We start from the raw sequence: 13391 nt of genomic DNA, 5'->3' as shown, positions 1-13391 counted from the left end.
TTGGCCCAAAATCCAAACTCCAAAGTCAAGCGTGCACTCATTTCATCAAATTGTATCAGATGACCGACGCCAAACTATATGTAACCGATGGAGGAAAAAAAATGTTTTAGCAAAAATGAGACTTTTTTTTTTTTCTTTGTTAGCTTAGCAACGGACCATCGAGCAGCCTGGACATATGATAAATAGCCCTGTGGGTGGAAGTGGAAAAATAAATTCCTCACAGATTACGGGCTGACCTACATGTGTGAAACCAAAGCAGAAAAGAGCAAGTGTGTGTATGTGTGTGTGTGTGTGTGTGTGTTACACAAACAGAACTTTGCAGGGGAGTGACAATCAATCTGCACAGTGCTGTTCTAAGGAAACGCGCCTTGATTAACTTTCAATGGCTGATCTCTTCACGCACCCTCGTTCCCGACCGGATGCTGTTGGCGTTCAGCGAACAATCTCACGCCAGAACCAAGGCCGCAGGTTCCATGGCTGATAATGGTGCAGGCAGACACAGGCGACAAATACTCACAGTGTGTTGAGGCTCTTCAGTCGTCTGAAGGCACCCGGCTGCAAGTCCTTGATTTTGTTGAACCTCAGATCCCTGTGGAACACAGAAGGAGAGAAAGGAAAAGTAAAAAAAATATATATATATGTATGTATATATATATATACCTATACATGTGCAATCATTAGGGCCTTCATGTAATAATCCTGTTGGATGAATGGACACATGACTCATCTTGGAAGAATGTCAAGCTTTATCACGCAAAACCCGAAACCCCGAAAACCAGAACATTTTCATTGGAGAAAGGAACCGCGAGGCCGGTGTGAGCAGGTTAAACGGTCGTCCCCTTACACGTCCTAATTCAAAAAGGCTGCGTTATGAGATCAACGCCGTCGGAAATGACGCTAATCACTCTTGGCCGCGGCACAGCTGACTTGGGAGTGCCATTTAAGTGACAGGCTAAAGACTTTAATGCCGTGTTTAGCCCCGTGAAGGTGAAATCATCCCCGGCCCCAAGTGACGTTACCAGTTGGTGCGGCAACATGTGTACGAGATTAAAACCATCCCACTCATTCTGAGGGCAGCCAGCGGCGGCAGCAAAACCGCTTGCATCCTGTGTGCATCGTCCGACTCTGGCCGGCTGCTCACGATCTGGTAAACACTGCGTCGAATGCAGTGATGGCGAACATAATCCCGTTCACCAGCAAAACTGCTTGTATCCTGATGATTGCCTGCTAGTGAAAGACATTGTTCATGGTGTTGTGTGTATCAGACAGACAGACAGACAGACAGACAGACAGACAGACAGACAGACAGACAAGCAGTGCATCTGTGGAAGACCATAAGAATTTGGCCAACTAAAGTGAGAAAATATGAGCAAAAATAAAAGTAAGAGAAAACATTCTAGAAGTTGAAGTTTCTTTAAATATTTTGTTGCACCGTCTGTTGGTTTGCGAAGGGGGTCCCTGGCCTGAGGCTGATGCTGTTAGAGGGCCATGACGTGCAAAAGTCTCGGAACCTCTGGCATAAAGAACCAACGTTGACAATGCAGAACAGCAGTATGCAGAATTTCAGTGCCATTATCCAGCGACCAGCGTCCAGTGACCCAGTGGTAGAGCGCCCAGCGCCTTCCTTCAGGCTGGGCGTCCTGGGTTTGACCCTTGGTCAGGTTACACCCTCAACGTGGGCGCCCTCCTCGCCGCGGTCCCCAGGCACAAATACATGCGAGGAATTGCGTCAGGCAGGGCGTCCGTCGTAAAAACAAAAAAACTGGAGCCAAACTACAAACACGGGAATCGGCTCGCCGGGGGCGACCCCTAAAGTGAACAGCCGCAAAGGAAACATCAGGTAACAGCTTGGGATATCCACCAACATTCTTGTTAGCCAATGACCTGACAAAGTAAATACTCAGTCTGGGTCACAGGCAGCGTGTACTCGAGTGGATACAAGACTGTCAAGACAGCCTGAGATAAGAATCATGGCGTCAGGGGTTTTCCATTTTACTTTTACTTCCTACTTTTCTTTTTAGTTTTACCCATAATAAGCATACTTAAATTCATAACGCGTTCAGTTGTTACTTGAGTGCTCATCTTGTATGTTTACCCTCCAAGGATAAATCTGTGCATTGCTGCGTTCGACTTCGACCGACTCGACGCTGAAATGATCGCATTTATTGCCAGGGAAATGTGGGTCATTGGCCGCATTCAAGCCTTTTCATATGGATCCAATTAGAGCACGTCCAACCTCTTCATATGCCTACTTCCTTTCATATAGGCAGGGAGCGGGGGAGAGAACTCTTTCCGAGAGCTTTCCTGCAGCGGCGGCAGCAGCAGCACATGCTCCGAGTGGAATGTCCTTTCGCTGAGACTGATTCCGTCAACTGGTGCCCCACCTTCCAGCGTGGAAAAACATCCCCGAGCCGGTCATGATAAGACTTGAAGCGCGCCGGAGCGCTGCTCGCTTGCCGACGGCATCACGTGGGATCGCCGAGGGTCCGACGAGTCTGTTGCATCGCCGGCCGCCGAGAAAAACGAACCGTCGGGAACGCGGTGAGCGGCGTGACGGAGGAGGAGGTCGTATGCGGTTTGCATGAAGACATATGGCGGCCGCGAGGGAAAACGCCTACTCCTCAGGCGGGGGTGCAGAGTGCACCTCGCCGACGTGCCGGGACAGGGACGGTCCTGAGCCCGGCTCCCAGGGACACCCTTTAAAGTCATTGTTCCAACAGCAAACAAAGAAAGACTTGTTTGATCTTCGCCTCGGATAAGCTTGACAGGGACCATTACCTAAGAGAGAGCTTTGCCATGTGACAAGATTATATCATGACTGGTCTTACTGGCCCACTTAAAACACTTAAAGGTCCAGTGTGTAACATTTGGCTTGATTTATGATTTTTATACTGGTGAGTGCTTAACATACAGCCCATGTATAGATTAATCCAAGTGTGTACTTATAACGGTTCTCATAAAATATAGAAGAATGTACATAGATCAAGAGTCTTGCTCCCATTTAGTTGCCATCTTGTGCTACCATATTTCTAAGGAAGCCTGGTGTGGACAATCCAGCCCGCCTGTGGATGCATTTCGTAATTAGGGTGACTGCTCATGTCCTCAAATAAACCAACGAAGAAGAGGGTGGATGAGGTATCCTAGCTTGGGTGCGCAGGCCACCTTAGCTCACTGGCACTGACAGACGCTGCAAATTAAATGTGACCACTTGATGTCGCCGTTTCTTCTTCACAATCTGTAAATATTGCACACTTAACGTTTAATGGATAAAACAGAACTGAGGCACTGTGCAAACGCCACCTGGGCCAAATTCCAGTTCATCTGCTGCGCCTACCATTCAGGCCTACCCCAGAGACCCAGTAGCAATGATTCATCACAGGAAATCAGACTATGGTAATGTAAGGAAACGTCAACAATAAATTGTCACCTCTCTTGCTGATCTAAACATAAGGAAACCCCATTATTTCTTTTAAGGGGATGCATATTTTAGTTTTGCTCTGCTGCAGTGAAAATGTGGCATCACCATAGCTCAAGTCTATTGAAGGGGTGTCGCATTTCTTGCGTGCAGATTTCGACCACCACTTTGAACCTGTTTCAAGGGGGCGAAAGAGCAAGGGGGCTGGGTCGAGGGGGAGCCATAGGATTGAGCCTTCAAAAGCCGAACCGTGAAACTGGAAACTTGCTTTGTGAAAAAGCCGACGGAAAACAGCTCAAAAGATGGCAGAAATGTTTTGGCTACGTCCAGTCAAATACCCAAAACCTGAGTGTTGAACGCAGAGTTTTAAGGGCACAGATGAGTTCGGGACTTCCAGGAGAAGGTTCAACAGTTGAAGAAACAGTTTTGAATCACGTTCCGCAAACATGTCAATTCAAGTTTAAGAGCCCTTTCCAATCAATGGGTCCCTTGGATCATTTTTCTATTTCACCTTGTCAAACTTATTCTCCCATATCAAACACTGCACATATCAAAGTTATCAGCCAAACAGACATAGACTAATGTGAACAAACAGTGGTTGATAGTGCAAATTTTGACTGCTAGTTATTTTATCTTTAGGCCAGAACATCCACAATTACATGCATATCACAGCCATTGGAAAACAATGCTGCAGCTTAAAAGAAACACCGTGTGATCATCAGCGCAGAACACAGTTTTTCCTCAATCAATCCTCATCAGAATCTTATTCCCAGATACCTTTTATTTCAAGTGAAGTGACTTGTTAACTTAAAATGCCAGTTAAGGACATCTTCATAACCCAGAGAGAGCCAGACGCCCACAAGGCATTTTAAGACAACAATTTTTTTACCACAACGAAACAGGATGTAATGACCCCGAGAAGAACAGAGATCAAAACACTTCTAGATTTACCCTTCAGGGAGAAACACAGCAGAGGATAATGAATCAGTCCGCAGTCGGAAAAAAAAACGCAGGAAATATTAAGGACATTTAGCAAACATGATGTGTGTGAGACATTATCCAGCAGACAATTCCTTGAACGACAAGAGGCCGCTGGGATTTCGTCGCAAGAAGTTAACACAGACTGCTGACATCTTTTAATAATTTTTTCCAGGGCTAACTGCACAAGTCTGTTACCTCCCATTAATGTGTTTTGATGGCAGCGCGCCAGATGGAACAATAAAACAGTGAGGCTAACGGCCCCTGCCAAGAGGCTGACAGACTACTCTGGGTTTTACATCAGCAAACAGCCTGAAAGTGAACAGCTTCCTCCGCTTGCAAAAAAAAAAAAAAAACAAGGAGTCATGGGAATTTGACAACAACTGCACTAACATGGTCGGCAAGGACGGAAAAAAAAAAAAGACAATTTGATTTGTCATAGGCTCACACGGGAGGGTAAGTCTGCGATTTAAACATGCAGAGTGGATTGAATTGAGTTTTCCGTAAACATAAAAATATCCCAAAGTTTTATTATGAGAGAGAGGGCACTGTGCTGCACTTGCGAAGACCATGAATGCATAATTCTACCATTATGTCCCATTGTTTGAGCTCCAGCTTTGTCGTGCACAATGGGAAGGGTTGTATTCTTGAAAAGGGAGCAAATTAGTCATTTAGTCGAGCAAATACTGGCAGCATGTGCAAGGGCCTCTGCGGAAGCACAAATACGACATTTGAAAAGTTGAGGTAGCTCTGTATTGAATAAAATCACAACAAATGTGCCCATTATATCTGCAGCTGAGCAACAACTCAACCCGCCACACAATTCCTCCTTCCTGAACTGTGTTTTTCCCTCGTAAAGCAGCTCATTTCTGTTGCTTCCCTTATTTAAATGATCTGCGTTGGAGCCAAGCCTTGGGACCCAGCAAGGCAAGGTGATGATACCGCGCTACAATATGGTTAAACAGATGGCGTAGTCTACCAACAATTTAATTTACATGAAAGTTACATAACGCACACGTAAAGTCATGTAAGTGGTGCGCATAACAGCGCAAATGAGAGGCCTAGTGAAATTGACTGCATCGACTTCCAAACTGAGTCAACACTAATGAGGCCTGCAGCTGGTTGTAACCCGCCGATGCGTTTGGGGCTCAATCATACCGACCGCATCACATGTTCCGGCGGGTTTCTGCCCTCACAAAGTGAACGCCATACTTATTTAGCAGATCGCCAGGGGAGTAAGTACAATGCAGCGGCATATGCACACAGCCATAAAAGCCAGAGCTGTGGAATAGAAAAGGCTCCAGCTGCAAGGACGGTCGCCGGAAAGTTCTCCTCCGAGCCAGGACGGCAGAGGGTGAACCTGGCGGCGGCCAAGTTCAACAAGCAGCTGAGTGCCATGTGTCGACCTCTCCTCTCATTCTCTTCCTCCCAACTCCGGGGAAATCACTTGGCTGGGTGACACATGCCCGAGTGGCTGTGCTGAGGGCTCTCGCTGCGTGCGTAAGGAGCTCTCTGTGAAACAAGAACATAGTTCCTCCTCGTTTGGATGGACCTGCACCTCGAAACATGCTGGTTCTTTGGTTCCGGTGTAAAAGCAAATATGAATTTGTCGCAAGCTAACAGAATGTTGGTGCTGAGCGTTTAGATTTTAACAGTGCTGACAGAGTTTAGATGGAGATAACTTTTAAAATTAACAACCAGTTACATCACTGCAAAAAAACAATAAAAACCTTTCACTCTTCACAACAGAGTTAACAATGTGTGCATTCCGTGTTCCTTAATTACAGCTTATACCTCAGTGAAGAGGAGCTTGAAACTCACTGAAAAGTAAAAATCAGGTCAAGGTCCAGATGGGGCAGATTTTAGTGTCTGTCAAAGCGACAGAACTCAGGGACCAATTCAGAAGATGTGTGAACCAATGCTCCTCCTAATTCACCAGCTGCCCGGCATTGGACGGCCACAGGAAGGGGGCCAGAAGGCGTCCTTTTAACAACTATCTTGGGCCAACCCCTCACCCCCCACCACCACCAAATGAGCAAAGCTTGGGGGGATTTCTGGCTTTGCATTCCATAATGCTGCAGAGAGCGAGCGCCTCACAAAGCCTGACTGCAGCAAATTCCACACGACAGAACTCCACTTACCCTCAGTGACTCACCAACGGCGTCACTCGCTCGGACCAGGCTGGTGTTAGGTGGTGGTGGAGGTGGTGGGAGGGGGGCAGTGAACGGGGTTTGGAGCATGGCTCCATGCATCTCTGCCATTTTCATTTCATCATCTTTCACGATTCAATTATCAGTAGAAAGTCAAAGAAACCCAGCAGAAAAGATGTTATTGTATTCCCAGTGCATTAAACAACCCAATTTTTGCATCTATTAGATTAATACCCTAAATGTGGGTAAGCTATCGCATGATATGAGTGATGTTACAGCGTAGGTTCCTGATACTTTAGTTCTGGGTCAGACTGTGACCCAGAACATTGTTTCTGTCTGCTCACAGGGAGTGAAAAGCAATGCAGGATCTGGAGACGGCTGCTGTTATCTTTATTGTTTTGACGGTTATCAAGAGATTGACTGTACTACTTAGACAGTTTGGTGACGACAATATGTCATTACAACTCGATGAGTGTCCACCTTTCATTGCAGTGTTGTGGTAATGTGAAAGTCACATAACTAGTCCACTTGTACCCGTGTGGTGCAGCTGAGGCCTGTATGAGATTGATCTGACACAAAACATCGAGCACCTTGATTCGGTCAGCAATTAAAAATCATAGACGTCTGACCAGTGTTCAATGTGTGACTTGTGTCAGTACCAGAAGCAGCAAACACTTTAGACGCACCGCCAGTTTGAATGAAAGTCAGGAGAAGCGGCTCTACGCTCTGCAATGAAGTCTGACCACCAATCTGGTGAAACTGAGATCCTTCATTCATAACTTGTGTGGGCAATTGCACCAAGCACACACTCTAGCTGTGACACCAACAACTGGGGAAGAAAACGCACTGGAATGATTTGTTTTTGTCAATATGCTACAAACAGGGGTTCACTTTAGGGCTTCAGCCACGCTGTTGTCTTCAACCATGTCAGATGCGTAGCCTCCATGAGCAATAAGTTGAACAGCAGCTCCTCTAAGTTGAGATTTATTCGATTTGGCTCTTGGTGTTTCTACTTCTGCCGAATAGCTGAGGCGATTCTTCTTGAAATAAAATAAACTTTAAACGACAGACGTATTGTTATTTTGAAACATGAAGGCCCTTTTCCAGCCAATGACAAGATACAGCACAGGATACACACACTGGACAGATGTGAATGCCATTAGGTCTGAACGGGATCAACCTAAACTGAACCGGCCTGCCAGCCTTTCTGCATGAACATTCCTTAAACTCCACTTGTGATTCTCATTCCATTCATTCTGCCACTCACTCAGTCAACACACAGCTGCAGAAATCCAAAACTCTTATTTTTCAACACACTGCGATAGAGAGGACATCTTCCAAACTGGTTGACATAGATGATAAAGAACCTTATTCGTCATAGTCATATGACCAACTAAAAAGCAGGAGAAGAGAAAACAGAAATTACAGAAAACATTAAATAATAAAGTGAGAAATTAAGTGATTTGGGTTGTGTTTATCAACATGTCTGCAAAGGTGTGAATCTTGCGACTATTTGTCTGTAGCTCAAAACCTGGAGAAAAACCTGGAGAAGAGGCGAAGCAGTGTCGTGACAAAATGGAAATGCAATTTCTGTCATGTCCGTTGAGAAAACAGCTGAAAAACAAATGTGGGACCTAAAGACGGAGAAGAAGAAAAACTGAGATGTTTCCTGGTCATGTAGAAAAAGTGTTGGCACAAAGCCCAAGCGCATTAGTACATCTGAGCCAGAACTTTTTGTTCTGGCTCTGAAGCGGAAACAAAACTTTTTTTTTTTTTTTTTTTTCAGAAATTCTGAGCGGAAAAATAATCAGAAAGCTGTTTGTCCTATTTGTAAACAGAAAGAAGAAAAGGGTCCACGCAGTTGGTTCATTCATTGCATAACAGATATTATGTCATTATTAAAGGAAGCAAAAAGGCCGTGAAGAGGCAAGAGTGACACTGGCTGTTCTTGAAGGTCTTAATATCACATTTGCTTCAGTTGAATCAACCAACTGTACATTCAATGCGGTTGAAACTTGAAGCGAGTCGATGGCAGCTTGAATATTCTCACTATAACACAGCTACACTTTCAAAGACGTTCATCACCTGCATAACACGCATGTTCTTGGACTGTGGGAGGAAGCCGGGTTACCAGGAGAGAACCCACGGAGACAACATGCCAAGTCCGCGCAGAAAAGCTGCAGGCCTGGGGATCGAACCCGTGACCTTCTTGCTGTAAGGCGACAGCGCTAACCACAGCGTCGCTCCACCTCTGCAGCGCTGGAGTGAAACAACCGCCCTCTTGTTCACCAACAAGAGGGAAGCGGATAAGTGGGTAGGCAAGACAGCCTCTCGAAATGAAAGAGGGTAATATAGCCTTCAATTCACGGGTTATGGTCCATGGAGAAGGTGTTTTTGGAACACCTCACGTTTGTGTTGTCGACAAAGACACAATGACAAAATGCTTCTAAAACAGTGAGTGTCCAGTGTTGAGTTTGAGTGGCGTTCTTCCATTCAAGTTAATACAGTGATTTAACAAATAGAGAACTCAGTTGTAACTTTTACACCCCATCCCCAGGCTGCATGATGTCTTCAGACTCCCTTCGAATGAATCTCTCTAGCCAGATTAAAAAGCAAGCAACTTAACAAACACTTATTACACCTGTTCAACAGTGCAGTAACGCATGTCTAATCAGTCAATCACATGATTACCAAAAGCACTTGGGACTAAACTTGGAAGAAAGGGGATTTACAGTAAGTGACTATGAGTGTGGCATGGTTGTTGCACCCGACAGGCTGGTCTGAGGATTTCACAAGCTGCGGATCAGGAGTTCTCTGGCTTTTACAGACAATAGCAAGAGAAAAAATATCCAGCGATCTGCAATTCTCTCTTCGAAAATGCCGTGTTGATGCCAGAAGTCAGGGGAGTTTGGCCGGACTGATTCAAGATGACAGAGAGGTAATTCAAACGTAATTCAAAGTACTCCTGACAGCTGAGGTATGTAGCGGACCATCTCTGAACGCACACCGTACTGAACGTTGAAGAAGATGTGCCACATGGTAGGTTCAAAATCTGGCCTAAACAACGTGGAAGCATGAATCCCTCCAGGCTTGTTGTCTTACAAGCTTCCCCTAGAATTTGATAGACTTTATTAATTATGCTCTGGGTCCATTTCAAAAGGGACAAACAAACACACACCTAAAAATGACAGTAGAGTCAAACCAGTGTCTCCACGAGACTGACTGACAACTTACGTCACTGAGACCAGGGTTGGATAACAGCATTATGAGTAGAAGTCAATCGACAAATGAATATTTGTTTTTAGTTTGCACAACAGAGCATGAATATTTTGATTCAACATCACTAGAAAGTCAATGTAAATATATTTCCCCCACCAAACTCCTCTTCCGTAAGGCTCCGTAAACTCAATACCCGTTGACTACCGTGGTGTGAGGCTCCAATTGTTTAGCCACAGGAAGTGCACTGTATACAGCAAGGACACAACTCTTTCTCATTTAGACATTCCTCTCCACAGTGACTAACTGTGGGCTCATTGTGGAGGAGTTTCCCCCACTGCTAGATGACCAGTGATGTGTTAAGCGTTTGCAGGAGCCCATAGTCGTGTTCTGACACGACAGGCCAAAAACGAGGGACGAGTGACTGCGGCTTCAAAGCTTGCCAGCATGAAAGCTCGTGGGAAATCCTGCCCCTGATCAGCCCGCTTACAGATTGAGACGTCGCTCAGAAGAGTCGAACAGTCCTCTCATTGCTGTGGCAAAGGGTGGACTTTCATCTTCCCTTTGAGGGTATCTGGGCCGGGGTGTGCCTTGGGCGCCCTACAAGGCTGTGAGCTTTGGTAGAGGGACAGGACTAATTTGGAGTGTGCTGCTGCTGTCCAGGCTTGCTGAGTTACCTCTTTGTCCCCCTGCTTAGAGGCTGAATAAGGCTATTTATAGGGCAGCGCATTACGGTCTGAAATGCACAAAAAAGATTGCGGCCAATTACAAAGCCTTTGCAAAGGGGGCAAAGCGGGGCACAATGAGATGGGCAGGGCAGATCCGCAAGATACATCAATCAGAGTAAACTTTTAGTACGCTTGACAACCAAGATGCTTTCACAAGTCGGTTTACTTCATCCCGGGAAACAAAGTCTGAAATTCAACAAGTGAGACAGCGCGACAGTACCCAGTACCTTTTACCCATGTGGCTCAGATTGAGAAGTTTAACTATGGCAGAGGAAAAAGGGTGGGAAACAGCTGCTAGGTAAACCACCTAAATCAAACAGTGGTGCAGAGATCCACAACAAAAAGCAAGTCTGGTCTGATAAAGCTGGCCGTGATCCAGGATTTTCCCAGGAAACAACACATTCACTTCCCCAGAAGAAGATGAGAAAATCGAGTTTGCGGATGAAGATTAAAGTTAGGATTACAATCTTATGGGACGATCCCTCACCAGCCCCCCCCCCCCAAGTTTCACCTCTCTGAACACTTGTTGCTCATACAAACTCTCCCCTGCACGGACCTCTGTCTGGGTCTCACCCTTCCACGTTGCTCGCGGCTCACTTCACCAGCTGTGTGACCCTAAAAACCCTTTTCATTAACCTCAACAGCCAACAGCTGAACTCACTGGCAGGTGTCACAAATACCGAGACAGTGGAATCATCTCAAGCGCCTTTGGTATCTGCAAGGCTCTGCTTAGACTTAATTCACATCGCCGAGTCGTTTCAGTTTAACATAGTGTGGCAAAGTTTGTGTCTCAATAGCGTATAGAATGCAAACTTTGAAAAAAAAAAAAGCTTTTTTTTTTTTTTTTTTTGAAAACTTTGAAAATCACACGTTATTCAGCTGAGCGTGACATGCCGGATGGTGCACAACTGGTTATGGGGGCGGAAAAAAAACAAAAAAAAAAACTTTGGTTCCCGTTAGATTAAATTGAGTAAAGGCTACTTACAGAATGGTAGTCTGAGGGGAGACGGCCGGCACGGTCTCCAGGTTGAGGTGCATACATCTCACGGTGGTTCGGAAGCACAAGCAGCGACTGGGACAACAAGTTCCAAAGCGCGGTCCGCTGGCGAGCAGCAGCAACAAAGCCGCGGCGAGGAGGCTCGGAGAGAAGAGTTGGGCAGCCCGCAGCGCCATTGCTTGCTAGCAGTGAGCCGAGCTCGGAGAGAGCCAGCTGCCCCACTCACACACACATTCACACTCGAGCACACGCACAAGCAAGCACACACACACACACACACACACACACACACACACACACACACACGGAGAGAGAGTGAGAGAGACTAGCAGCCGGGGCTTAGTTAGCCTCAGCTGGGACACAAGGGGAAGAAGAGAGGAGTAGGAGGAGGAACATATAATAGTTGGGACTGGGGAGAGGAGACGGGGAGAAGGTGGGACGGTCGGTGTGTGTGTGTGTGTGTGTGTGTGTGTGTGTGTGTGTGTGTGTGTGTGTGTGTGTGTGTGTGTGTGCTTTAAGCGAAGGTACATTTTAATGATTTTATTTATTTTTTTAATCAAAAGCCCGCGCTAATTAGCCGCTGCAGTTTTTGCGGTTTGTGGCCGTACAGTGTCATTTAATTATTTCATGTCGCCTACGTGAAAACGGACTTTCTGAAGTCAACTCTATACACTAGTCAACTTTATTAATTCATTAATGAATTAATTAATTCATTAATTTTTAAATTTGTATCTTCAGGCTCGACAGTGATCTATTAGCTACCTGCTAACCGCACACGTCCACCCTGTAGCATTTCATCTGTATGGGCGTCAAGCGTTTCCAAAGCTGTCACAACAGGATGCAATCGTTTCCTTTATCTTCCTTGACAATGCTTAAAGCAAACATTCACCAGAACGATCTACTGTATTACGTAAATAATAGGAAAAAGAATGTTCATCGTGACTGCTAAGTGGATGTATAAGGCAATGGGTTTGGCTCTATATTGGGAATTCAGTTAAGCAGTTCCGTTTTGTGATGGAAAAACATCACGGTTTGGTGGTTGTGAAATGCATGAGGTCATTGTAATTTTGTATTATGAGTATTGTGTTTGTTTATATTATTTTGCATTTTGGCAGGAAGTGAATCCATTAGACCCACAACAGACCCAGTGCCTCCTCAAGAAGTTTACAGAAAGTCCCGGCCATTCATCAAACTGTTGGTATGGTGTGTGCAGGTATACTAGTGATCTATAGTGTACCAGACCAAAGAGTGTGTTGCCTCATAAAGCCCAGTTCATTCGACCATTAAAAGTTCCCCCAACCTTGGAACGGCAGCACTGCATTTGACCCCCACATCACTGACTGATCTGGCCCATTCCAGACTATACTTGATCCCACCAGGCAAGCAGGGGCATGCTTCACAAGCAGCTCTTTTGTCAGCCCTTAGGGTAGTATTTGTCTATATTTAAAAGTCTGTTGCCAGGAGCCAGCGAATGAAAGTGCACTGAATCAACACTGTAATTTAATATCCAACAATGGAGTAGTGACTTAATATTTGCACACATGTGCACCCTTATGGAAATTGCTATAAAAATGTCAAGCTCAAAGAAGCACTTATATAAGGAACATACAATGTGAGAGATGGGTGCTATGCATGTTTATATTTATGCGCATTTTGCTGTTCGTTATAATATAAAAACTTTTACTTTTGCCTGCTAGCTTGTAAATTTGTCACTGAATGAATGAGTTGCACAGTTTTATATTGTGGCACAATTTGATTTGGTTCCTGAGGAAAGAATATGTTTAGATAGGAATCTTCTTTTCCTTTCAGCTGTTCCCTTCACAATAAGCCACGGTGAAGCGTGGCTCCAGCTAACCCTCCTCCTCTGCACCTGCTTGTCAACTAATTTTATTCTTCTTTCACTACAT

The 13391-nt window shown here is 45.4% G+C and overlaps 1 protein-coding gene across 2 annotated transcripts in view; it reads right to left on the bottom strand.

The window, feature by feature from the left end:
- The window catches only part of pxdn (peroxidasin), a 49119-nt gene extending 37129 nt beyond the window's left edge, over positions 1–11990 (bottom strand). For both annotated transcript variants that reach the window (XM_076027591.1, XM_076027592.1), the window contains exons 1-2: positions 11473–11990; positions 518–589 (exon numbers count right to left, since the gene is read on the bottom strand). In XM_076027591.1, coding sequence (XP_075883706.1) covers positions 518–589; positions 11473–11660 — 260 coding nt within the window. In that variant the 5' untranslated portion in view covers positions 11661–11990. The remainder of the gene's footprint in view (positions 1–517; positions 590–11472) is intronic.
- Positions 11991–13391: the final 1401 nt, after the last annotated feature.

The sequence above is a fragment of the Nelusetta ayraudi genome, unplaced genomic scaffold, assembly GCF_046127955.1.
Source record: "Nelusetta ayraudi isolate G7.1 ecotype Tasmania unplaced genomic scaffold, CSIRO-AGI_Nayr_v1 ptg000021l, whole genome shotgun sequence".
NCBI lineage: Eukaryota > Metazoa > Chordata > Actinopteri > Tetraodontiformes > Monacanthidae > Nelusetta > Nelusetta ayraudi.
Note: the sequence above shows the minus strand (reverse complement) of the source record. Positions and strands in the feature narration are given on the sequence as shown.